This window comes from Sipha flava, unplaced genomic scaffold, assembly GCF_003268045.1.
Source record: "Sipha flava isolate LNK unplaced genomic scaffold, YSA_version1 133_pilon_pilon, whole genome shotgun sequence".
Taxonomy (NCBI): Eukaryota; Metazoa; Arthropoda; class Insecta; order Hemiptera; family Aphididae; genus Sipha; species Sipha flava.
The window spans coordinates 224132-250381 of record NW_020271759.1 but is presented as its reverse complement, the minus strand read 5'-3'; the positions used below and the strand labels follow the sequence as shown (position 1 = coordinate 250381).

At 31.5% G+C, this 26250-nt stretch overlaps 1 protein-coding gene across 5 annotated transcripts in view; it reads left to right on the top strand.

Moving 5' to 3' along the window:
• The window catches only part of LOC112679291 (gamma-aminobutyric acid receptor subunit beta-like), a 42720-nt gene extending 17862 nt beyond the window's left edge, over positions 1-24858 (top strand). For 2 of the 5 annotated variants that reach the window (XM_025549034.1, XM_025549037.1), the window contains 6 exons: positions 18993-19219; positions 19290-19372; positions 19967-20104; positions 20197-20481; positions 21574-22001; positions 23809-24858. In XM_025549034.1, coding sequence (XP_025404819.1) covers positions 18993-19219; positions 19290-19372; positions 19967-20104; positions 20197-20481; positions 21574-22001; positions 23809-24102 — 1455 coding nt within the window. In that variant the 3' untranslated portion in view covers positions 24103-24858. Of the gene's footprint in view, positions 1-11871; positions 11940-18992; positions 19220-19289; positions 19373-19966; positions 20105-20196; positions 20482-21573; positions 22002-23808 lie in introns of all 5 variants that reach the window. The other 3 variants (XM_025549035.1, XM_025549038.1, XM_025549036.1) reach the window with 3 other exon arrangements.
• The last annotated feature ends 1392 nt before the right edge of the window (positions 24859-26250 follow it).

Genomic DNA, 26250 nt, shown 5'->3' with positions numbered 1-26250 from the left:
GGTCGTCAATAATTATCAAGTTATGTGGGTTTTACAATTGAATTATGATACATTTAATTTAAAATATTAAGAAAATCATTACGTAATTATGGTAGGTATAACATTTTTGATTGTTCAATTTTATTCTACAGTATCTATTTTCAATTACCTGTAGTCGTTTATTTTCACTTAATAAAATCCGATTCAGATTATCAGCCAAGAAAAGTTGATGATAATTGGCCTTAGAAACAATTAGTGTACAAAGTATAATTATATAGGATCAGATTACCATAAATGACGCCGTACGCCCATCAAATATTCCATATCGGGAAAAAAATCGAAAACAATTAATTGCTGTTTTATTTAAATCTGTAGACCGAAATAATTAATAAAAAACATATTAATTAACAGTTGATGGTGAATTCATCAAATGACGTACGCCATATTTTTTAAAATATGCAAGTAAATTATTAAATGCATAATGTACGTAATGAAAACATCTTTTCTAAATCAATATAAATATTATTATTGTAGATTCTGGGTAAAACGAGAACTGAATATTTTTCAATATTGTAATCAATTTCGAAATTCACCTTTTTAAACGTTTTACACCTCGGATAATTTTTCCGAAATAAAGGTTATATAGCCCAATAAGAATAAAAAATAAAATATCTTGTACGAAAATAATTAAATGATTCACATGATTAAATTTAATCCATACCATTCCTTGGTTTTCGATGAATTTGAAAATAGGTCACGATTTGTGCAATTTCAACCCTTGCGTTTTATACTCCTGTAGCGTGCTCGGAATATTTATTCTTTTAATATCATTTAATTAAGCAAGTCCCAGGAAAAAAAAATTTCATTCAAAACATTTTCATTTTGCTGCACACTTCGCATGGTTTATAATAATAACATAATAACATACCGAATAGTTTTTATCGATAGGTTTTCCCAAATAATTAATTTAGAAATAAAAACTTAATACAAAAATATTCATACGTAAATTTCACCAACTACTTTGACGCATTTCTTATTTCTTTTTTTATCGAACATCACTATTAATATTATTTGAAGACACAATATACATTTTGATTTTCATTCAATTTTATGAAAACTGGTTAGTACTATTGTACTATGAAATACGAACAAAAAATATTTATCTTAAAATTGAGACACTTGAAAATTTACTAACCATTCGTATATTTTTGATTATTTGCAATTAGTCGACTTCTCATTTTTGTAGCTTAAGCAAAAACTATTTTTCCTAAGAAAATATTGATAGATTTATACTGATTTTTAAAAGTAAAATAGTTTGTTATAATGTCGTATGAAAATATTCTCAATTTTAGTTTATTTTCCAGCTATTTTCTTGTTGTAGAGTTCTGAGTTACAATTAATATTTTTCTTTTTTCATAATAATCTATTTTGATATAAATGCATTATCATATAGATTGTTTTAGATTAACTGGTTTATGTTATAAATCTATCATTTGATGTACGAAGCAACAGCTTGAAAAATAAAAACATCTTTTTGATTTCAATATATTTTCAAAATTTTTTCTTGTAAAAAATCATCAAAGAAACATAAAATTGTGACTGTCATTGATATTTCAAAAATCTAAGTGCGATAAGTTCGAACGAGAACTAACATCTTTATTTGTCAATCACCTATTTGCAATTTACTCGAATACTCTCATTGTGTATTTTTCCACTAAAAATAGAATTTATTGATTTAAAAAGTGCTTCTTCCAGATCTTCCCCTATGGTTCATGCATGGTTATCGAACATATAGTAACTGTATACGTAAGACAAACTATATTTTAATCAACTATAGCATACTATCTTTATTTCCGTTGATGTATTTTTCAATCATTTACTAGAAATCACGATGTTTAAACGGTGCAAACAATTACTTTAAAATTTCACTCGAAATTTCACTTCTTATTGTTCTTGATGAGAGAAAATAGTTATTTTTTAATTACACGTTCAAATCCTTCTGCAGAATAAATTGTTTTAATTGATTTCTATAAATGACTCGCGTGTTGAATATTCGTGTTATAGTAAGAAATTTAATAAGAAAATCCTTTAAAATTTATAAAATTATAATAAAATCATTTGAAACAACGAACACGGTGCTTATTTAAGCGTGTCAATCTTTTGGGAAAATTATTTTGATACAAATTATTTGCATAGATGTGCAGCAGCCACTGCGAAATGTTCGCAAGCAGTGCAATGAAATGTACGGAAAATCATTTATGTTTTAGTACATTTTTATGTAAATTCGATGGTGTTCGCTTGTACCTACAATAGTATTTATGTGCTCGCGAAACGAAGTGGTTTCTTGAGAATACCAATGAAGTTGCTTTGCGTATTCAAAATCTCGTGTTTCGAGGAAAAACCAAACTATTAGATATAATGTATATAAGTATTCTAATGTATACAAACGCGTTAAATGAACAGCCCACAACGTTAACGGTGAAAATCAGTGGCGCTGAAAACGTATGGCAAGTGGGGTAAATACTCCAGAAATTGTTTAAGTGGTGGGTGGGTGGTTAGACTTAATGAGTGCTAGATATATTATTGTACGGTACAATATTCCATAATATTATGTAATTACTAGATGTGTAGTAAGTACTCGTAGCTCACAGATATAAAATACTTGCTATTTATGATTTTTTGGTTAGTAAGTGAGTACCCATAAGTAGGGTTTACCCCAGTGATATGAAAAAAGGTTCGACGCCACTGGTGAAAATAGTTGCTCTGCAGAATTGCAGAATTCAGCTGATCAGTCATGTTTTTCAATGTTTAGGTTGACATTATACATTTAGTAATTATATTATTATAAGTCGCATCCAAAACGATTATCGTCTGGTTTGATTAATATCAGTAATACATACATGGTATACAGGTATTGTTGAAAATACTTTAAACACTTTACTCTGCAATGTAGTACTCAAAGGATAATGATTGTGAAATATTGGGGAATCAACTGTATTATCCATATAGGGCGAACATTCAGAATGAATGCGTTACATTCCCATTATTTTTTACTATGCAAAAGACGAATAAAAAACAAAATCTAGAAATTCGTATTGGATAAAAATGCTCGAAAATATTGAGAACATTTTCATGGTGTCATCAGGAAAAAAATTAATCGAAACTTAATATTCTTCTATTTTTTTCTTCAATCTGACCTTCCGAAAACTTCCATTATCTACATTTTTTACCATCTGATACGGAGTGTTTCAAACGTTTTTTTTTTTTCAAGACCCCCGTGAATAGCTGAATTTCGATTATGCCAATGTATATCAAATATAATATTTTATTATTCATAGAGTATTCAGTATTATACTCCGTTTTAAGAATAATGTCTAAAAAATCTAATTATAATTACATATTTTCTTCACTAACCGCTTAGGATATCTTTTACGTGTTCAAACAATTTCTTTCGAGCGTCTAAAATCCACTTTCATTGTTTTTTCTCAACAACCATGTTTCCGCTCCATTACAGTGTTGAATACTACTCTTAGTACTCAGTGAAATTAAAATATGTTATAGTTAATTATAGTTAATCCGCTATCGAGACCCAATGAAACTATGTTTTTCAACTAAATGTTGTTGTCCGTAAATTATTTCTCAGTTTAAAATTCTTCTAAAAATAACCGATTCCCGTAGGTGCTAGGAATCGTTTTATTCCGTTGAAAATGTTCTCAAATTGTAATGGTCATGGTGGGACGAGGAGGATGGAGATGGAAACCGGGAAATCCTTACAACCACATATAATGAATACAATATTATAAACTGGAAAAGCGTTCGGGGGGGGGGGGGGGGGGGGGTGCGCGCCGTGTATCGTGCGCGAAGCAGACCGATTCGGAAGATAGTTTTGCATTATTGAACGCGATTGCGGCGGTATGTTTTGATATTCATGGGTTGTACAGTGGCATTATGTATAGGACGCGCACTTGTATAATCCAACGCGATATGTAATATGTAAAACGCTGTACGTACGTATAACGGCTTCTCGCTATCGCGTCATTAGCCTCTACGCGCCTACGGACGATTGTATTTTATTTCGCATAATGTTATAATATAGTCGTTTTAATAATAATAATAATAATAATACAGTACTCCGTCTAGTACGACACTTATGCGCATGACTCCACCGACTTTATCCTCCGGCGAACGAGGGAAACTTATCTTTGGGACGTAAAAAACGGTCGCCGTAAATGAATAAATTCCGTTCGTCCCCTGCCGTCCGGTTTTCGTCTGTTTTCTCGCCTGAAATACCATTAATTTATGTTTAATATAATATAAATACGTATTTAAATACATTTAACTTGAATTTATTAAATTATAACTTGAATTGTGCTCTAAAAATGGTCTGAAACCCATGTGTGGTTGATATATATATAACGCGAGTTTAACTGTAGGTGCGCCATAATCACCGGAAACTGTAACAGTTCATAATTTCCGAGCATCATCGTCGTGCTACGCTGCTATGTGTGATTACGAATATTTCAACTGCTGAAATCGTGTTGGTAGATTTCCTCGGTAAGGAGCAGTTTTTTGATGTAAATAAAAATATCTTGCTGACTATACCGCGGAAACACCGAAAACAGAAGAACCGTAGAGATTCTGTTAGCAATGGAAGTTTTTGAAAAAAAAATACCCTTTTTCTTTTGCGGCAGTAGATTTTAATTTGGCTGGTGACGTGTTTTTTTTTTTGTGACAAGATCCTAATTCACGTTTTTCGTCAATACGAAGGTAGCTACTTCGAAGTCAACCGTAATTAAGTCGGAATTTCATAGATATCATTTTAAATATTATAAGTGTTTATTATTCTACCACAACAATAGCACTCGTGTTGTCCGGATAATCGTTATTGCTTGATGAAATCATAGTGAATTTCGATTTGTATATTAAAAATTAATGGCCTTTTGTTCTATGCAACTGTTATGCGCAATCGTGCGGGACCTTTATACAGGCACTGATGATTTTGATTTTGATCGCTCTCTGAAATTCCAGCCATTGTTCACTGTTTGTGCAGATGTGTCGAGAGTACGGCAAAAAAATCGTGTTGTTCGCATTCGTCTGGAAATTGGACAATGTCGTGCTTGGACAGGTGCATGCAGCATATTATGTTGCTGTACCGGCATAGAAACTTTTAAAGAAATCGGTGCGTATAAACGAGGTGATATATGAATGGCAGTATAAACGTTGGCAGAAAAATGAAAAAAAAAAAATACAAAATAAACACTAACTCGGAACAATATAATTAGGTCAAACCACGGGCGCGTGTACACGTTGTACGCGTATATCCTGCACCCGCAAAGACCTCGTCGTGGTCAAAACGCCACGGGGAAATAAACACGACTCTATTATTATTATTATTATTATTATTATTATTATTATATACACCAGCTATATAATACAGGCGTTGACGACGACGAAGACGACGATGGCGACGGTTTCCCGTTTCGTAATTAATCTTTTGTAATTAAAAAATAAAAATGCGCCCGTGGCGGCGGGTTCTCCGATCGTACACTTTTAAAAATAATGACTCCACCGCGGTCGAATAAAAATAATCTAAAAGTATTTAATTTTTCTTTTTTTTTTTTTTTATTCCTTTCTTTTTCTCCTTTAAATTTAAAATTTTCATCGTCGTAAGCTTTTAAATACCTCTGCCGCTACACGTCAACACGCTGGTCGGAACTTTCCGTAACACGTTACAACTACTACTAGTACTATACCTAGTCACCATCGCCTTTTTCTTTCATTTCCGTATAAAGTGATCGGTATTAAGCGCACTATAAAGAGTGTTTTCTCTGAAAATCCTAATACTTTAAGCATTACGTTTGCTATTATGTAAAGTCTCATAACCGTGTACTTATAAATGACGAAAACCCGAACTAAAATGCGATCTCGTCTCATGGTTTTATTTATACACGGTACAAAATCGAGTTTTTAACCAACGACCCGGCAAGAAATACTAGGGACTTGGTGTCGTCTTTGTTTATTATTACTTTTTTGATGTTGTTGTACTTGCCTTAACGTATTACTGTACTTTCATTAAAATACTTGACGAATTCAAAATTCAATTTTTTTTTACTTCCGGATATCCGGGTCTGTTTAAAATAAAACCGGTAGTATTACGGAACTTCTAGGAAACTCGTATCAATGGAGAAAAGTGAAAAAATAAGAAATTACCTACAACCTAAGGGAATAATAATGGTGTTGTGTTTTCATCCGGGTCGAAATCGTTTGTTTTCGACGAATGCGCGACAAGAGGGTTTTTGGAATTCACAGCACAACGCACGTGTACGTATGAATATTTATTATATTTTAACCAGAACAATGTCCTTCTGTTATAATACGAAGCGGTGGTTGGAAACGTAACATAATAATATTTAATTATATCGGCGTGGTGCACCATCATCAGCCGTAGGTATGTAGGCAGGTAGGTACTCCGACCGGACAAGCGCCTGGGGACTGCGACAACTGCACATCATGTAATATTAGAATAAATCGAGGTGGAGCCTCGAAATAATGCCCGACCCGAACGACCAACAGCGGTTAGGAACAAGACAAAGCTGATTTTACGTATACGTAAAAGCTTAATTTGGATGGGGGGACAAACTATGGAAAATTCCCCTCTTTAATAAATATAAAAAATTTGGACATTTTTTGACCAATGATCGCTAAAGCCGTTTAAAGTCGCGTCCACGCTAGCGAACAAAACGACTAACATGTGTTCGTGAACAAAATTTGTGTGTAACAAATGGGCGAACTTGTAACATTCTATTAAACAAATCGGCGATCCGTCGGTTGTCGGTATTTCGACGTAACATCAAAGGATGTTACGCGAACATGTTACAATAGGTGTGGTGGCTTCTTCGAACATTTTCACGAACACACAAAATTAAACTATAAATATTTATAATCAGTTTTTAAGTTTAGCTATACGCGAACCTACGCGAACATACACACATATTTTTTAGTTGTTCGTCCTTTTGTTACACTACTTTGGACGTGGCTTTTGATACATGTACGGTTTATTAAAATATTGGAAAATACTGAGTCTTGATTTAATGGCAATCGTTATTACTTTTGAGGAATTTTCTAGAGAAATGTTGAAACTTTCTATATATGGATTTTTAAATATTTTTAATTTCTTAAATATAATGAAGTTGGCAATTTCTTCCAGATGCCCCACCCTTTCTAAAACTTAAATAACGGTCGTGTGTGTGTGTATCTCCAGCCGATTACCGATTTTGCATAAGTACGTCATACGATTGCCTGGGTGTTATAACAATGACGGTCGTTCAACCGTTTGATTTTAAGATTTTCGGTCAGGGCCAGATCAAAGGGGATTTTTAGGGAAGTTATAGCTCCCGGGCCGCAAGCTTAAATGGGTCAGAATTTGTTTTCTAATCGTTATATATGTGTATTTTTAAACATATAAATAATTAGTTTATATTTAGATATAAATAAATAAATGAACGCGTAGCCTAGAGTATTATTATAAGTGTAATTTATGACTAGTATCGAATTCAAATTCATCATAAGATACATATATACGAAGTCAATAAAATCGTTTTTAATATTAACCATTTACTAATTTTTATTTTATTAAGTATAAAGTATCGTTTTATCAATTAATCGTTGTTACAATATAATACCTATACAAATATACTTATTTTAACCGTACTTATTTCAATCAATATTTATTACAATTTACTAAATCTTAGTAAAAAATTTTAATTGATTTTGGTGAAAAGGTCACACCAAATGTAACAGCCCTTACATTATGACCATAATTCATAATTCAGCTTTTCGCGTAGAGAGAAAAAATGAGTGACAAGTACAAGGATAATTTTAAGCCTTCGTGTTCCTTTAAATTCCGAAAAATGGTATAAAATGCATTAAACTTCATCCGTTTGGTGAGAACAGGGTGCACCCAGTAAATTTGATTATTTCTCTTCCATTTTTCATTATTCTGCAAAGAAACAACATGGCAACAACTTGTCTTTCTTCCATAGTGAACATAGGGGGAATTCGTATTCGACAGTGTTCGGATTCAGTTGTGAAATCAAACCTGATACGAACCGAGTGCGTGTGAAGGATTTTCATTCATTTTTGGCGGCTACCGAAAACGAATCGAACCGTATATGCGTGAAGCCAATCTAACCTAGTGCAGGAAATGCCAGTCACGATGGGGTTAAGTTTTCAGGAAATCGGTTAAAAACTTTCATCAAACGTTCTGTGCGCACTGTACGCAGTGCCGACAACAAATTTTGAAACTATCAGTTACCGCATCGAGACGTAGTCGAGTGCGAGTGTGAATTCGCCCAGACAATAGTGCCTATACGAGACTACCAGCTTACACGGGTATTTGTTGAAAAAATACGCGTGCCCAGGAATGTTAATACCGAACAAAGGTACGATATTTCAAATATCGATTAAAAACCCATATCATCGATAATGATGAATATCGTAATTTTAGTATCGATGAAAATCGATATTAGTAAAACCCGAAAAAAAATCCGAAAACCACGTGGTGGCTACGCAGGAGTACGATTCCAGTATCCTCAAAAAAGAAACGCAAACGTCGCCGTTCGCAGGTCGGTGTTTTTGACTGAAATATCTGCTTGTCGCGTGCTAGAGGGAGGGGCAACGTTAAAGCAACGTTAAGTCGCGGAACTCAAACAATGTATTTGATTTGGTTTCAACTTATAATTATTATTGGTAAAAATTAAAAATTAAATTAAAATATTGTTTAAGCATATGCAACCACAATATTATCAAATATTATTAGCGTCATATTGAACGATTTTATCAACAGTGAATATTTAGGTATCAAAATATTTTATCTCTAAACATTTATCGATATTTCGGTACATATATTTATATATTAAACATCGATTTATCGTTGACATTTTTACGTGTGGCTTTTATTTTACATTATTTTATCCTTTTTGTAACGTCATGTTTTCTAATAGAATTGCATACGTTATTGTCATTGCAAATAATATAATATAACAAGGACTCGAACAGTGATTTTTTTGACGTTCGTTATGGTTTCTGACAGTCACTAGATATAATGTTCACCAATGATTGTAAATATAAACTCATCCCTTCCACGTTCGTCTCTTCCCTTAAAATCTCTTTTTTTTCTTTTCGTATACACAATTATGTCATTAGTCAATCACGATAAGCGGAAAAACTACACAGTTGATCCATAAACGTAAATAATAGAAAAAATAAAATAAAAATAAAAATTATAATAACAGTCCAGGAAATAAGGATAAGAATAAATGTAATATTGAAAAATATTGACAGCACACTACTAGGACATGGTTTTTCATGGCCAAGTGAATAAAAATGATTGTACTGTTATACGCGTTTTTATTATTTTATTGTTCTCTTCAAGGGATACATAACATGGTTAATAAAATATAAAATAAATAGATATGATACATTGATTTGAAATGATAAAATCACATTTATTTCCATTAACGTTTGATCGGTATTATTTCCGTAGTACGGTTGAATATTACCTTGGTCGAAATACCATGAAATTTCTTACACTTCATGTGAAGTACAAAATCAAAATCAAAAAGTCACTAGCAGGGAATAGACATTCATGTTTGATTAATGTATTCATTTTCTAACAGTTTTATATTTGTATAAATGTATTAATATTACAGACTCGTTTTATGTGCATGATATTTTTCTTTTCGTAATTTCTGTTTTCACCGAGAAAAATTGAAAACGATCATAGAGTCTCATGATAGTTCATCGTAATAATTAATAACAATAGATGGCCACAGATATCAACCAAAACACTAGAAGTACATGATTACTCAATATATGTTGATATTGAGTACGCATACGTACTATCTATAGTAGATAAATCTGTCTTCATTAAATGGCTTATGTTATTGGATACCAGTGAAGTATGTGCACTAAACAAATTAATTTCATTTTTTCGTATAACTCTGAAAATGCAGTCGAATGAAGAAAAATATGTAATACTTCTATACTACTATTTGTATTTTCTAAAATTATCTATTTATATTTCAAATCCTTTTAAATCCATTGAATAGTATCGTAGATTTTATTTTAAAAATTCCCATTTTTGACCGTGATCAAAACAGCTTAAGACAATATTCTGTAAATTATAGTATTTTTCATATCGTGTAATTTATTATAACAATATGTATTTAAAAAAATAAATTTAAAATTGAAGAACCCACTATGTGAAATAAGTTCGTTGTTATTATATGTTTCAAGTAACCAATTAATGTTTTATTGAAAAAGAAGTCCACTAAAAGGTTAAAGTAAATTACATAATATTTGTAAATATTTCATCTTGCAATTAAAGCTTCATTTTAAAAATACTTCAATCGATTCAATATATATACCAAAACATTTTTAAGCACTCATTAAACTTATAATTTAAATATAAAAAATGAAATATGTTTTAAACATAAATTTACATTTTTAAGAAATAGTGTGATACTAAATTATATGATTTAGCATCTAATTCTTATCAGACGCAAACAAATAATATTTTTCAAATAAAATCTTTCACGTTATGCAAAAATTAATTAAAACCAAATAATTTATTCGCCGGAGACTGACTTTTTAATAAGATTTCATAAATTACTTGTAAAATTAAGTGATAAAGTAACTGGGTTATAGAAAGAAAAAAAGGAAATAATTTTTGAATAACTCGAGTGTTAATAATTGTCTTCTTGCAAAAAATTTGTTTTCCAAGTGAACATTGAACAACTTTATCATTTGTTTTATTTACACTAGGCATATCAAATACGCGGACTGTAGACCACATATGGTCCACGACTAATTTTTTGTAACTCTCTGTTACCAATATCAATAAAAAAAAAAAAAAAAACAAAATTAATGGTAAAAAAATTATAAAATATTAATGTCATGTCACAACTATCTACGATTGTTAGAGAATGTTATATTTAGTATATGTTATTAAATATTATATTCTAATAAACTGTAATTGAGTAAGTTTTATTGATGGTTCTATATATGTAAATATATTATAATATACGATTTTTTTTTCGTTAAATTTTTATGTGCGTAGTTAATAATTCAGTATATTTGGCCCACTTGATACTATGAGATTTACATGTCTGATTTACACAGTCAAGAGGATTTCTAAGTACTCTGAATAAATTTTGCGCTGTATAAATTTCGTAATCGATGAAAACACATAGTATAAGCTATTTATTAATCAATTAATAATATTGAGTCCAAACCCATGTAATATTTTAATAAATAAATAAACATATAAAAATATTTATAAATATGATATTACAAATAAAGAAACGCACGATCAAGGACCGTATTTTGAATAAACTATACCAGTATATAGTTCAATATTCTAGTCGGAATCGGTAATTATTATTTTAGTATAATATGCTAATACATATTATGTTGTTGCACTATGTCAAAATTCTAACCTAGTCATATTGTGTGTAAATTAAGTGCGGATATATTATACATACACAGTTGATCCATTTTCAACTGAAATTGATTAATATTCAAAAATTCCAACAAAAATAAATAAATAAATAAATATAATGTATTGATATTTAAAATACAACATTTAACCTTTTAGGTTGATTTTGTTTGTCAACGGGATCAGAGGGGAACAAAGGTAAAATTATGTGATTTGTAATTCTAAACGAAACAAAATTTAAATGAAATTCGTTGAATCCTTGTTTTAAACTTTTTTTTTCTTTTGATATTTATATTATTGAAATGTAAATCCATTACTAGAAAATAAACTCTTTTATGTATTCTTGGACTGTGGTCACTCATAATTAGTATTGACATTTTAACCTATTATTGCAGGTCCCCCAGTAGAGGTTGGAGTCACCATGTATGTTCTCAGTATAAGCTCCGTGTCCGAAGTACTAATGGTACACAAACCAAATAATAATATATAATATATATATATATATATAAATATTTATATATATTTTTAAACTTTTACATACATTAATCATATGATACGAGAAAATATGATATTTTTTTTAGATTTTTTTAAAGAGTGTTTCTAAATACGTATGTTATACGTATAATATATATTATTCATATATTATATAATATTACCTTGATGTCTTTTTTTCTTTTTTCTATTTTAATTGTTTTTTTTTTTTTTTTTTTATGTTGTGTTCTAAATACGTCCATTTGAACAGACGCTTTCTTTTGCTTATATTTTATTTCAAAATCTAATGTTTTAATGACTGGAAACATGGAAAAGTATTTACTACCTACCCTTTTTTGTTTAGTAGGTCAAATTTACTGTTATTTAATTATAACAATAACTCATTACAGAACTATGAAAGGAACCAAATGACGTTCCCTGCATGCAAATCTGCTGCTTGACAATCAGTGTCCATTTATAATAATTATAGTATATAACTCCAAGAGCCCTATCGTGCAGCTACACACATCAATTGATTATGCAGATAATAAACTCAGATATTATACTTACTAAATATTTTGTATTTTAATCAAAAAATTATGCAATTTTCTAAATATTTGATTATTAGAGAAAAATTGTTCAACTAAAGTAATGTGTACCGATTCGCCGCAGGATAATAAACGTAGCAAAACATAATGTCGATAGTAAAAATGCATCACAAACAATAAACGTAAAAAAAAATATTTTTTATTATTATTTATTTATATCTTATACATGACGTTAATTTAATTTAACTGATATTTTTATGTTTTACATTATATCATCATCGGCAAATAAATTGTAACGAATAAAGAAGTCAATTATTAAAAAACATCATGTAGTATTGGTTTAATAATGATTTAACGATACTTTAAATGTACCTTATTAAAAAATTTCATAACACTCGTATATATAATGAATATAGTTATCACTCGAAAAAAAAGAATCACTTCCAAGTACTCTTTAGTCGTTAAATCGTAATCTAGAGTTATTTATTGTTTTATTATTGTAATCATGAGTGGTGAGGTATTCCGACTATAAATTGTTCACGTTTGGATATATATGTTACTTACAAACATATATTAATTATTTAATAACGTACACGAGGCGTAAAAACAACGGAGGCCATATAGGGGCTCCATTCTTACGTGAATAAACGGGCGGGATACATTTCCACCGAAAGTGTACTTTACCCTTTTCCACCGATACCCGTTTCTATCAAACTATGTTTTGACCGATACTCATTTCCACCACATGATATTTTGACTAATACCCATTTCCACCAAAATAATTTCTGTTACAAAAATCACTAGTTAAACGTATTTAGTACAATATTATGCGTGTTAGGTATTGATATGGTTTTTATCGAACTCTGTAATGAAATTAATTTTGTTGACTTGTTTTAACATTAAAATAAAATACGATAGCAGTCATTTAATAACCCCCCGCCAGTACCAAAAAAATTAAGCATTAACATATCTATACAGCATAATAAATCTATATATTTCAAAATCATAATTTTAACCCAGAACTAAGAAACGAGTTTTCTCATACATTTATATGTACTTTTAAGTTGATTAAATGAGGTAAACCAAAAACAATCTAATAACTTGATGGCATACGACTCTACGAGTATTTCAGTCTATAGATAGTGTAATTTTCATATGTATAAAAAAATAATTCATGTAGTACCTACTTGTAGGTGATATAGAAATTGACTCAGTTAATCAGTCATCAGTCAAAATATAATTTGGTGGAAACGTGTTAAGCTCGAATGGACACAAACACAAATGGACAATACCGACTCGATGGATTTTAGGGTCCGGTGCAGAACTTTGCAAGGCCTTACATTCATTTATTTTATAATTGTATACACTTTTAGATTCTTTAATACGGTCTTAATTTTCGTCGATAATAACAATAAATAACCCTTTTCCGGTGACAATAGAACTATGAGATTATTTATTGATAAAGTAATATTCGTGATTCATAGTATGCGTGACTCGGTATGAACGCACTGTTCTTCTCCTCCAATAGGGCCGGCTTTGCTATGGAAATATCTCATAATCTTAATCTCTTACACAATCAAAAAAAACATAGTCCAGGGTTGTAATCTATATTTTTTATGATATGCTTATGATGATAAAAAAAAAATGTGGTTGATTAAAAGTTTTGTCAAATTATATTTAAAGAACCAGAAATAATAACACTAATGTGTTGTTCTACATTACATTTTACTTTATAATACTGAATGATTCGTTACTATTAATTTATCTAAACAATCGTTGAATATGGAGTAGGTATATATATATAATAACAATATTACATAATATTAGGCACATTATTTTACGTGATCGTAGAGTAATTGAACCAAGAAAAATAATATAATATTCGTAGAGATAATATACAAACACATATTTATTTTTTTTATGTATTATTTTTATTAAACGACAAATGAATATCTGTCAGCATCAATCGTAGTATATGGGAATCGTTATTTTATTTAGTTTACTTATAACATTGGTGTTATGCGATATTATAGCTATCGGCGTCTTTAACACCACAACGTATTTTAAAACGTCGATCGATTTATCATCTTAATCTTCAAGCTTTTGATATTGTAAAAATAAAATGCATTTAATCCGACATTACGATGGTTCACAGTATCGGATTAAAGGTTAAAGACGCAAGACGCAAAAAACGTTTAACGCCACGTACTTGCTCTGCACCCTTCACCACAACTAGCTTATTTATAGATTCTGAACAAAACGAGGATTATATTAGGATTACATATTTTTTGGGAATAAAAGTGGCTGTAAATCTGCACCAACATTTTCAGATAATTTCTCATTATTACAGGTATATCCAAAAATAGGTAGAGATGATACTTAAGTACATTATTTTTTTTACTCATAGTCTAAAATAAAATATTTTGATTTCCCATTTTTATATAACAAAATACTAAAAGGAACTTGGAAAAAATATTTTATTTTATACATAAATCGTTTGTATTTCTTTAGATAGAGTCAGGAAATTTTAATTTTGTGATAAGAAATTCTTATATGTAGAGGTGCTTAAGACTTGTTCTAAATTAATATTTATAGTGCTTTAAATCGGATAATAGTTCAGAAAAAAATTTTTTTTCAATGTTTTTACGGATAACCGCTGTTGTCCAATAAATATTTTAACTATGGTCTATTTTTCAGAAATAAAATGTATATCAAAATACATTTGTATATTACCTAATCAGATGAATACATTTTTTTAAATTTATTGCAATGATTGTTATAGTATAATTATAAAAATCTTATAATAGTGAGCTTTTTGTGAAAACATATTTAGATTAGAATATTATCTACAATTTTATACTTCTGTAATTATAATTTTAATAAAAATGTAAAAAATATTTTTCTATACATGAGTTCAAGTAAAAATTATATGAAAAAAGATAACATAATCAAATCGGCGAGGAGTCACTCCTCTCTCCTCACCCCCTTTAATCGTAAATCTATGGTGGCGCTGGTCATATTTATAGAGAATATTTAGTTTTTGTTACATTCTTGTTACGCTTATAATTGGTCAAAATCTTTTAAAGCTGTTCGTGTATAATATACTTATTGAATTTGAACGCTGCACGATCCGCTCGAGTCATCGAAAACGTTGAAAAAAGATTATAATATTTATTACGTTACGAAGTTCAATATTTTGCATAAAAAAGAAAAAATCATTAAGTAACAATGTTTGTATCGTAAATAGAACATTACAGCGAAATATATTATTGTTATCATTATACACACAAGTACATCTTGTGTGCGTGTGTGCTTACAAGCGTATACACTCGTCCACGAATATGTATAACCATAGTGTATGTGTGTACGTTCATATAATTTTTTTTTTTATTAGTTTATTTTATTCTTTACGCATCTATCTGGCTGTAATATGTGTGCGACGTCGCTCACTTGAGTAGTTTTATTAACGCACTGTTCAGAAATTTACTACGCTAAGACGTTCCACCAACGCGCAACGCCTAAGTATAAAAATAATAATAAAAAAAAAAAAAACATAACACGATGATTTACATAATTGCAAATGTAGCACGAATATTAGCTGCGAACGCTCAACGCAGTATCACACGAGTTATATGCGTCGTTAATAAAACGCATTAAAAAACTGCAATGACGTGTATCCAGGGGTTGAGAGGTAGGTTTATTAAGAGACGTGCCATCAAATGGTTTTGATATATTATGCGGCGTATGAGATAAATAAACTGTACAAGTAAAACGTATAATTTTGGTTCAATAAAGCATTTTTTTGTGATTAATTATACATCGAAACCGTGCACCTGTACAGATATGTCGTTCAATGAAAGAAAACGATAGAAAAATGGTACATCGATGCGCGGTACTTGATTACTGAACAAGATACGAAACCGTCAAATTAACAATTGTTCAACAATCCTAGTTGAATTATTCGTCCGCGTATACGAGTAGCACAACGATTTGTTTTCTGGAGCGGTTATAACTAGAATAGTTTCGCAGAAAAATGCTTACAGTTTTAACCGAAAATCCTGAAGTGGAAAGGTGGATGTGGTATTTATCTCAAAAACACTTGACGCATCAATACAGTTAATTGCCAATATTTGGTTTCGCTGCAGCACTTGAAATCGGGTGAAAACGAAGCACGAAATAGACTCTTAAAGTTTGAATCAGTAGTTCCAAAGTTAGGATGCCGGAGATGGTAGTTAGCTGGCTCGGCCATCAGTGTTCGATGAGGAACTAACTGTTACTGGCGTATCGCATACAAATAAAACTTGCGGTGGAATAACTGCGTATTGAGTTGAAAAAAATAAAATCGATTTGGACCGTATGATAGGGTTAAAAATATAATCGTATCCCTACACCACAGAAACCTTAGTACTTCACGTAGCCGTTGAGACATAAACGACCATAAAATATGATGCATGCTCACGATAAACGAAGCACTATATCGATATGATATATTACGCGTGGCAACGTAGAAATGTGCGGGAAACGAAAATACTGCAGTGGTGTGCTTTTCTCGTGAGTGATGCGTTGCGCGATATAAACTATTGTAAATGATAATTTATTTTCGATAAATTTCATCAACGATCCCTCTCACAGTGTAGCGGTGGTACGACATCAAAATTTTATGTGTTCGAGCGGTGTTTTCTTTATTAGTCTGACCAATTCAATACCATGTGTTTACGGCAAATACCTTAAACGGTCGAGGGAGTGTCGAAAAAAAAAATATATACACATACGCTCACCAAAACTCGAGTTTATGTTATGTACACAAACCATATATATGTGTACATAAGTATAGTGTAATATCATCAACGACGACTTCAAAAAGTAAACAACTCTGATCGTCGACGATACTCCCCCCTATCACGCAGATGATTCTCTTTTTAATAAAGTGATCCAATATTACGTTCATAATAATACAGTCACATGAGTTGGTGTACAGAGATATCTATTCGTAATGTTAACTCTACCGTCGTCGAATATTCGACCTTTTCCTACGACGTGCAAACGATTCAGCTTTCTCGTGCACGAGTTAATACGGATGGCTTTATAGTACCTAGTTTTTCCGCACATCAATAATTGTCAAAACAATACATTCGCGCGTTTATTTTGGCTCTTGCAACACGATTTAAGACATTAAGGTATAGGTATCGTTGTGCTGTTCGTTGTTCTAACGTCGAGATAACAAACACGATAACGTTTTAGCTAAATACCATTAACATGATTTATGATTGTGCATTACGTTCGTTTAGTGAAAACCGCGATGAAACTGTCGACGTATTTTCTATTACGGTTTAAATAATACCGAGACAAACTTTTGAAGTTTTTGGGCGAAAATATGATTAACGGTCGACGTTCATCGTCGGGCCCTACGAGTTACAGATCGAAACGTAAACGTACACGAAACGCAATTTGTCGTTAAAAAGTACATTCGAAAATAAAAGAACGCAATCGGATAGATTAAATGAAATATAAATTTGGGTTAATAAACGAATAAACAAAACAGCGGCTGTTGCGAATAAAACTTTATTTTTGTGCTATACGAATAATAATACGTTTATGCGTCGTATGTTCTGCAGAGTAATAATAAGAATAATAATAATAATAATAATAATAATAATAGTAATAGTAATGTCGAATTCTGTGGGAAGCAGACAAACGATGCACTGTAAAAATATATAATATAATATCGCATGTTTTGATGCATGTCATAGATTGCAGAACACGCCACGGTTTTTTATGTCAAAGCATGATGTAAAAACGCCGAATGAGTTTCACTCAACTCTCCTAAGACCTTAGCGTGTGCATTTTAAAGTTTAGCCCTGTTGCATGCATTACATTGTACTATTATACTTGAACGTAAACCTCACAGTAATGTATTACGATTACATTTTATGTATATTTACCTACGTAAACGAATATTAGTAATATTTAGTTAGTACGTAGTAAAATTATTTACTATTAATGGTCGGATATATCAATGCTCTTGGTAAGACCTTGGTAATTTATATATTATTCGAATTCCAACGATGATGATTACTATTTTACTATACACCCATCACGTTACGTAACTTTTACTGTCTCTCGCAGTTATGATTTCGTAGACGATTCCAATACAACCATGTTTTGTACACAATTTTTGTAACGATATTCATTCGTAATGATTGTAAATATATTTTATTTGATGGTAATTTTCTAGAATACAAAAAAATTCTACACAGACCGATCAACGTAATGATACTTTTTCTGTTTTACACAATTTGTAATAATATCATACACTTTCAATTCATAAACTTTATTGTTATTTTGACCGTTTATTGAGACCCGAATTGACAAGATCGCGTTACTCACACATTCCTTCAATCAAACTATAATACTATTACCAAGAACGTTTGATTTTATTTGATCCGCCCGTGTTGTTCTCGTGATACTCATTTGCCGTTTACGGGTGCGTTTTACAGGACTTTACGCTGGACTTTTACTTCAGACAATTTTGGACGGATCCCCGGTTAGCGTTCACCAAGAGACCAGGGGTCGAGACTCTGTCTGTGGGATCGGAATTCATCAAGAACATATGGGTGCCCGATACGTTCTTCGTCAACGAGAAACAGTCGTATTTCCACATAGCGACCACGAGCAATGAATTTATCAGGATACACCATTCGGGAAGTATAACACGAAGTATTCGGTAAGTATCGGTTTACAACAACAGTAATTACATTTGCATTCGGCTGATTGTGCCTTTTTTATTTTCACAGATTGACAATTACCGCGTCGTGCCCTATGAACTTACAGTATTTTCCGATGGACCGACAGTTGTGCCACATCGAAATAGAGAGTTGTAAGCAAACATTTCATCTTTAAAATTACGGATCGTAGATAGTATAATATTGATCTTTAACGTACAAACTTGACGCGATAGAATACCGAATGCATCAATATAGCTCAATGATGGGGTAAATATAGATCCAAAACGAGAAATTTTCCGTGTCAAACATTAAAGGGGTGGTGGGTGCATCCTATTACATCGAATAAGTCTGTCATGTAATTCATTTTTTCTAACGATGAGTAACAAATTTAATATCTATTGTTAATCAATGTCTAATATGAATATAATATAAGTGTTGTAAACTAGGCCAGTTGTCCAGTTATTACTTGCTTCTAAAATTGAAGATGTTCTCTTTAATATAAATAAAGAGACATTATTATGATAATTTTTAAAGAGAAGGTGGGTACGAAAAATGCATGTCTGCCTCTTGCAAATAAACCTGTCACAACGCCACTGATTTAGCAATAGCTGGTATGAACGTAATAACTCTTGAGAATTACAAAATTACGTAAACAAGTGTAGAATATGTTATTTTGTTCACGGCCCGTGTTCTCGTCCATCTATTGCTGTGTGGAATAAAATTAAAATATTTTCACCCGTTTTCAGTTGGTTACACGATGAGAGACATTCGATATAAATGGAACAAGGGACCAAATTCAGTGGGTGTTTCGAACGAAGTATCTTTACCACAATTCAAAGTACTCGGACATCGTCAAAGGGCGATGGAAATAAGTTTGACAACAGGTAACAATAGTAAATAGTAGTATTACACCGAAAATGACGAGTCAGTGTTACAGCCGATGCAATAGTAATAACACCGTATATCTTTTTCGCAGGGAACTACTCGAGATTGGCTTGCGAAATCCAGTTCGTCCGATCAATGGGTTACTACTTGATCCAAATCTATATACCCAGCGGGCTAATCGTGATCATATCGTGGGTAAGTTTTTGGCTGAACAGATGTGCTACACCCGCCCGAGTATCTTTGGGCGTCACTACCGTCTTGACGATGACCACACTCATGTCATCGACGAACGCCGCGTTGCCCAAGATATCTTACGTCAAGTCCATCGACGTGTACCTGGGCACATGTTTCGTGATGGTCTTCGCTTCGCTACTGGGTTAGTCAAATATAATATTATAATAATTATTATGTCAGCAACTAGGGTGTGCAGTTGAGCGTCTACGATCGCTTTTTCTAGTACGTCGTGTACTGTTATTAGTTTTACATAATTTCAATGCCAATTTACGTGTAATTCAAATCGTCTCTCAGTGGATTTGATCCATAGCGCATCGCGTACGGAAGGTTTTAACGCTATTTCCGTCCCATACGTTGACCCGGGAGAATTTTCCCAAAGGCACAACCTCTGCCAAGGGTAAGCCGTGGTCTCACCGTTCGTGGTGGCTTTTTTAGACTGCTGAGGGTAACTGTACTCTTTATTGCCTCGTTCCCTTCCACTTATTATAATGACAATTTTTCTCCCATTCCAATATTGATCAACCGCAATGCATTGCAACAATTTGATCTCAGAAATATGACACCCTATCAAGTAACATACACGGAAAGCAATAGTGTTGTTAAAAATGCCACAAGATATTCGATTGTAGCAGACCGTTAGTACCGTAACAATAATTATGTTTGATCGAAACTATTACTGGTCGTTGCTCAAACTGATCTTTTCACCCCTCCGCATTTTAAACGTGTTCTTTCATTCTGATCATGCATAGGCGAGCTAAACACCTAGTCAAAGCCGAATTATGGTCATAAGAGAAAGGTTATTACTTATGATGAGGCCCTTTGCAAGTTGAATAGTTATGGGTTGGTAATAAAGTATTCAAGCCCATTTTCGTATAACATAAATCTGAAAAAAAAAAAAAAACTATTCAACTATTTTGATTTATTCTGGCCCCTTTCAACTTGCGGACCCGGGCTATAGCTACCGAACCCCTCCCCTCATGCCCTTGCAGCACCATTCTCATTACGGATATACATTCGTTTAGACCACGGTTATCCACTCGGTTTACCAGCCAACCGTAGTTCGGACACGGTTAGTGTCCGCGACGTTTACCACCATACAGTTTCCCAAGCTGATTGGACTGCGCGCACATAATATCACCGACCTCGACTACGTTGTAACGTGTAACCATTTTGACATTAAAACATATTGACAATCGGATGGAGTGTCTAAAAACATACGATTCGGTTTTCGCAGAATATGCCACCGTGGGGTATATGGCCAAGAGGATACAAATGCGGAAGAACCGTTTCTTAGCTATACAGAAGATAGCCGAACAAAAGAAGGGCGGTGGCCACGCCGGGCACGATGGACACTCGCACTCCCACAGCCATCACTCACGTCATGGCCACGGTCACGGTTCAATATCAGGCCACAGTACACATTCAGGACACGGTACCCTGTCCGGACACGGTGCTCTATCGGGGCACGCCACCCTCTCGGGACACGGAACCCTTCCGCATGGACTATCTAGCCACGGGCTGTCTTCCCACGGGACTCTTTCCAGTCACGGATACGACAGCGGTGGTATTGGCGGAGGTCATCGGCACAGTCACATCGGTCACGGTGGCACATTGTCCGGCTCGTTGATGTCCGGCGATATGGATCACACGCCTAGGCAAACTGTGAGCGTCGCAAATATTTATATAACGCTATACGCTAACCCTTTTAAAAAAGCGAATCTCTAATGAGTTCACCCATTTTTGGCCCGTGTACATTAAACGTGTTCATTGAGTTTCATATAAATCAAATTTTTAAGCAATTTTATTTTAATCGGTAATCCTAAGGGGAAAATTTCATATCGGTTTGTATAATTTAAGAAAATGCTGTGAAAGTTTAATTTTCAAAATTGTCTTGATGGTTTGTCTGAATTTGATGAAAAAAAATTTTAACTCTTCGTTAAGCGCATGGTCTACAATTGTAAACCAGCTATAAATATTGACAATTTTAGTATTTATAAAAATTTTGTAGTGCCTTGTACTTTATAGTAGCTGTTGTTTATTTATACTACTGTGTGATCAGTATTATCGTGACCGTTGACGAGCGTTGTGTAACGAAACATATCAATAATATTCCGAGTGGTCTACAACTGTAGGCCACGCCACTTACTATGTTATATTTTTTTTATAAATTTGCAAAATTATTTATTTTTTTTTAACTGGATACAGTTGTATAATATATTATTATTATTAATATACCTATTGGGCCATGACATGTTATTTCATATAAACTATAAAATCCGTTAATTATACTTCATATCAATTTTATGGAATTGAGTTTACAAGAGGAAATAATTACTAAGAAAAATAAGCACTAAAACTCATATACACTATCATTTCCTATAAAGAAATTACAGTTATAATACCAATATTTATTCGACAATAACTGGTAAAAAAATATAAAAATACATTTTAATTTTGTTTCGGGTCTTTTGTAAACATGTCAATTTCAGATATTTATAGTTTCAGGCCAATTGGAAAGTAATTCAGTAACTAGTTTTAAAAATAAAAATGTCATGAATGAAATTATCATAATTTCACTACAAACAAGATAATTGTATTTTCTTCAAATATTTATGGATTATTTTTGATATTTCAATGTTCGAACAATTCTTTATATGCATATAAATACTCATATATATATATATACATTTTTAATATAAACAAAAATAATTAAAATAAATTTAATTTATCATAAATTAAAATGGTCTACAAATGTAGACCATGCGCCTAAATAAGTAACAATATACCCGCCCTAACGAAGGGTTAAATCGATTTAAAATTAAAAATTGAAATAACATTTACATTGTTACTAAAATACAAGTGTTTTCTGAATCCAAATCGTTTTCAATGTGTACATATACACAGTAATTTATAAATATGATTCTATTCAAGTTGAATTTAAAATCAAATTAACTGTTTATATTCGCATATCATGTCACAAAAAGTAGATCAATAAAATGAATAATTTGTTTAAGTAGGTATTTGTAAATGATTGATTTTTCTGTGAAGCAGTGACACCGTCTTCTTTGTAAATTGTAATAAAACATTGATATTTTCTGATACAGATAATTTTCGAATCAACCAATCTTAAACATATTTATGTGACTCAGACATTCTATAAAAAAATTAGGAATCTCTAAAGCACACGGTGCACAGTGAAACGTATGGGTTGGACGAGATCAACTGGGGTATATGACGACATTTTGTTGTTTAGAAAAATATTAATTTCCTCTATAATTCGATCGCCAACACCAAGGAAATCAGTGTCATTCCACACAAGTTCTCCCTGCTTTAATTGGGAGTTCCGTCCCAAACCAACCGATTGTGTCTCGTCGGAAACACATACCGCAACCATTGTATACCTTGTCGTTCGTCCCGATCCGTATGTGTCCTCGCGGTGCCCCTTGTAAGTGATTCCCGTTTGTTCCAGGAGGTACGGTTCAAGGCCCACGATCCGAAGAACTATCTGAAAGGCGGATCTCTGGAGAACACGATCAACGGCCGAGGAGACGATGACAATATTACTCCGATCCCTACGCAGCACGTTATGCATCCCAACAAAGACATCAACAAATTGTACGGGATCACGCCCAGTGATATCGACAAGTATTCGAGAATCGTGTTCCCGGTGTGTTTTATTTGCTTTAACCTCATGTACTGGATCATATACTTGCACATCAGCGACGTGGTCGCCGACGATCTGGTGCTGCTGGGAGCGGATTAAACACTACGTGACGCAGTGTACCGCAACCGAGGTATTGTGTATATATGACTCATAGGTATACATCATATATACACGTATATGCCATTAGTGTATATATCACGGTCCGACAAATCCCTCGGATAACATCGCTGACCAATGTCAAAGTGATTACTATGCAATTAAATTTGTACTTAGATTTAGTAAGAGCTCAACGAAAGAAAAAATCCATAAGTAGTATTAACGCAATTATTATGATATGTATGTAATGTTTATATATATATATATATTAAAAGAATATTATTATGTATAATATTATTAAATTATATACTTTGATGACGTATTAATTAAGTATAGACAGGATCTAACACCTGCAGGGTTTTTCACAGATTCTCATAGAGCTAGAATATATGTTTAAAATTATTAAAATAATATTTATTTAATATTATCAATAATAGATCATGTATACTCGATAAACATTTCAACAGCCATGGTGTTAAAACAGTTTCACCCTTCTAGTACAATGATAATATTCCTCTAACTGTATCAGTTGAGTCAAGTTTAAAAAAAAAAACCCACGGAACGTCCATTGCATTTACTATAAACTATGCAGTTTGCCTATAAAAATCGAATTTTTTATTGTTCAAATACGATTTAAGTACTTCAAGTTATGTTATTATACAGTTAGCCGAAAACTTAGCGTATCCGAAAAAAAAAATTACTAACGATATTTCAATTAAAAATTAAAAACAAATTATAGACCGAAAACTATTTTTTTGCTACAAGCAAAATGTTTATAATATCATAAAACTTATAATATTATAAATATTTTGAAAATAACGTACTAGACTTAAATTTGTTAAAATCATTGTAAATTAAGAATTATATAAATTAAATTTTACGTTAATGACAATACTTTTAGTGTTTTCCATATAATTATAATTTAGCTCACTATAAGAAGTAAATAATATGATTATACGGTTTTCTATTAATAATACATATTTCTAAAATATGAAAAATATTTAATATAAAAAAAAAATGTGGTAATATTTGATTAAAAGTTGAAATCAAAAATAAATCAAAATCTATAATGATTGCCATATAGATAATGTAATTTCCAAAAAAATTATATCAAAAAAAAAAAAAAAAAAATGAATAAATTTATCTCAAGTCATAGTATATTATTTTCACCGTTTGATTTATCATTAAAAAAAAAAATCTTGAAATGTTTACAACGACGTGGCCGTCGTTTGCCATGAAATCTGTTTATTTGGTTGTGAACTGATAAATATCTATTTAACTAAATATAAACTTATGTAAGTGTACACTGTATACATAAATTGATGAGTTACATAGTAATATGTACTATGTAAAGAAGTTGAATTGTCCAAGTTAAAGTTACAAAAAATAAAATAGATTCCGCAAAGAGACATGGGATAATCTTGTAAATTATTATATTTTGTAACACGCATATTGATCTTTGGACGATTTTTTATTTATGTTTATATACATATTAATATTTATATATATTTATATTTATATATATTTATGTATGTAATTGAGAAGTATCTGCAACTATTCATAATTACTAATTTAATATGTTTATTTAATATTAGGACTGAAATCATTATAAAAATATAAAAATTAAAGCAATTTATAAATTATTAAGTCAACTATTTGTAGCATTTTATACTGAAAATATATCAAATATATGCCATGTATACATATATAATATACTTGACCGTAGTTTTTAATTAGGGTAATAGTTTTGCCAGTGAATAGCTCATAATTACTATGGCATTTAGGATATATATATACATAATTTATGAATTAAGAAAAAATATAATGAGTTATTATTATAAAATAATTTATTAGTCATAAAAATCGAAATTTGTTACAGATTTTAAAAGTAAAGTACCTACTGTTAATATTATTATTTAGACGTGGCCATTTTAATTTTTGAAAATTATTTTTATAAATGGCAAATTATATAATTTATCCTTGAGTAAAAACTATAGTAATACATATAAGAGAATATGTTAATACATACATACATGCTATATATATATATATATATATATATATATATATATATATATATGTGTGTGTGTGTAACTATGTATGTATGTATTAACTTAGTGTAATAAAAAGTATGATATGGAATGACATATT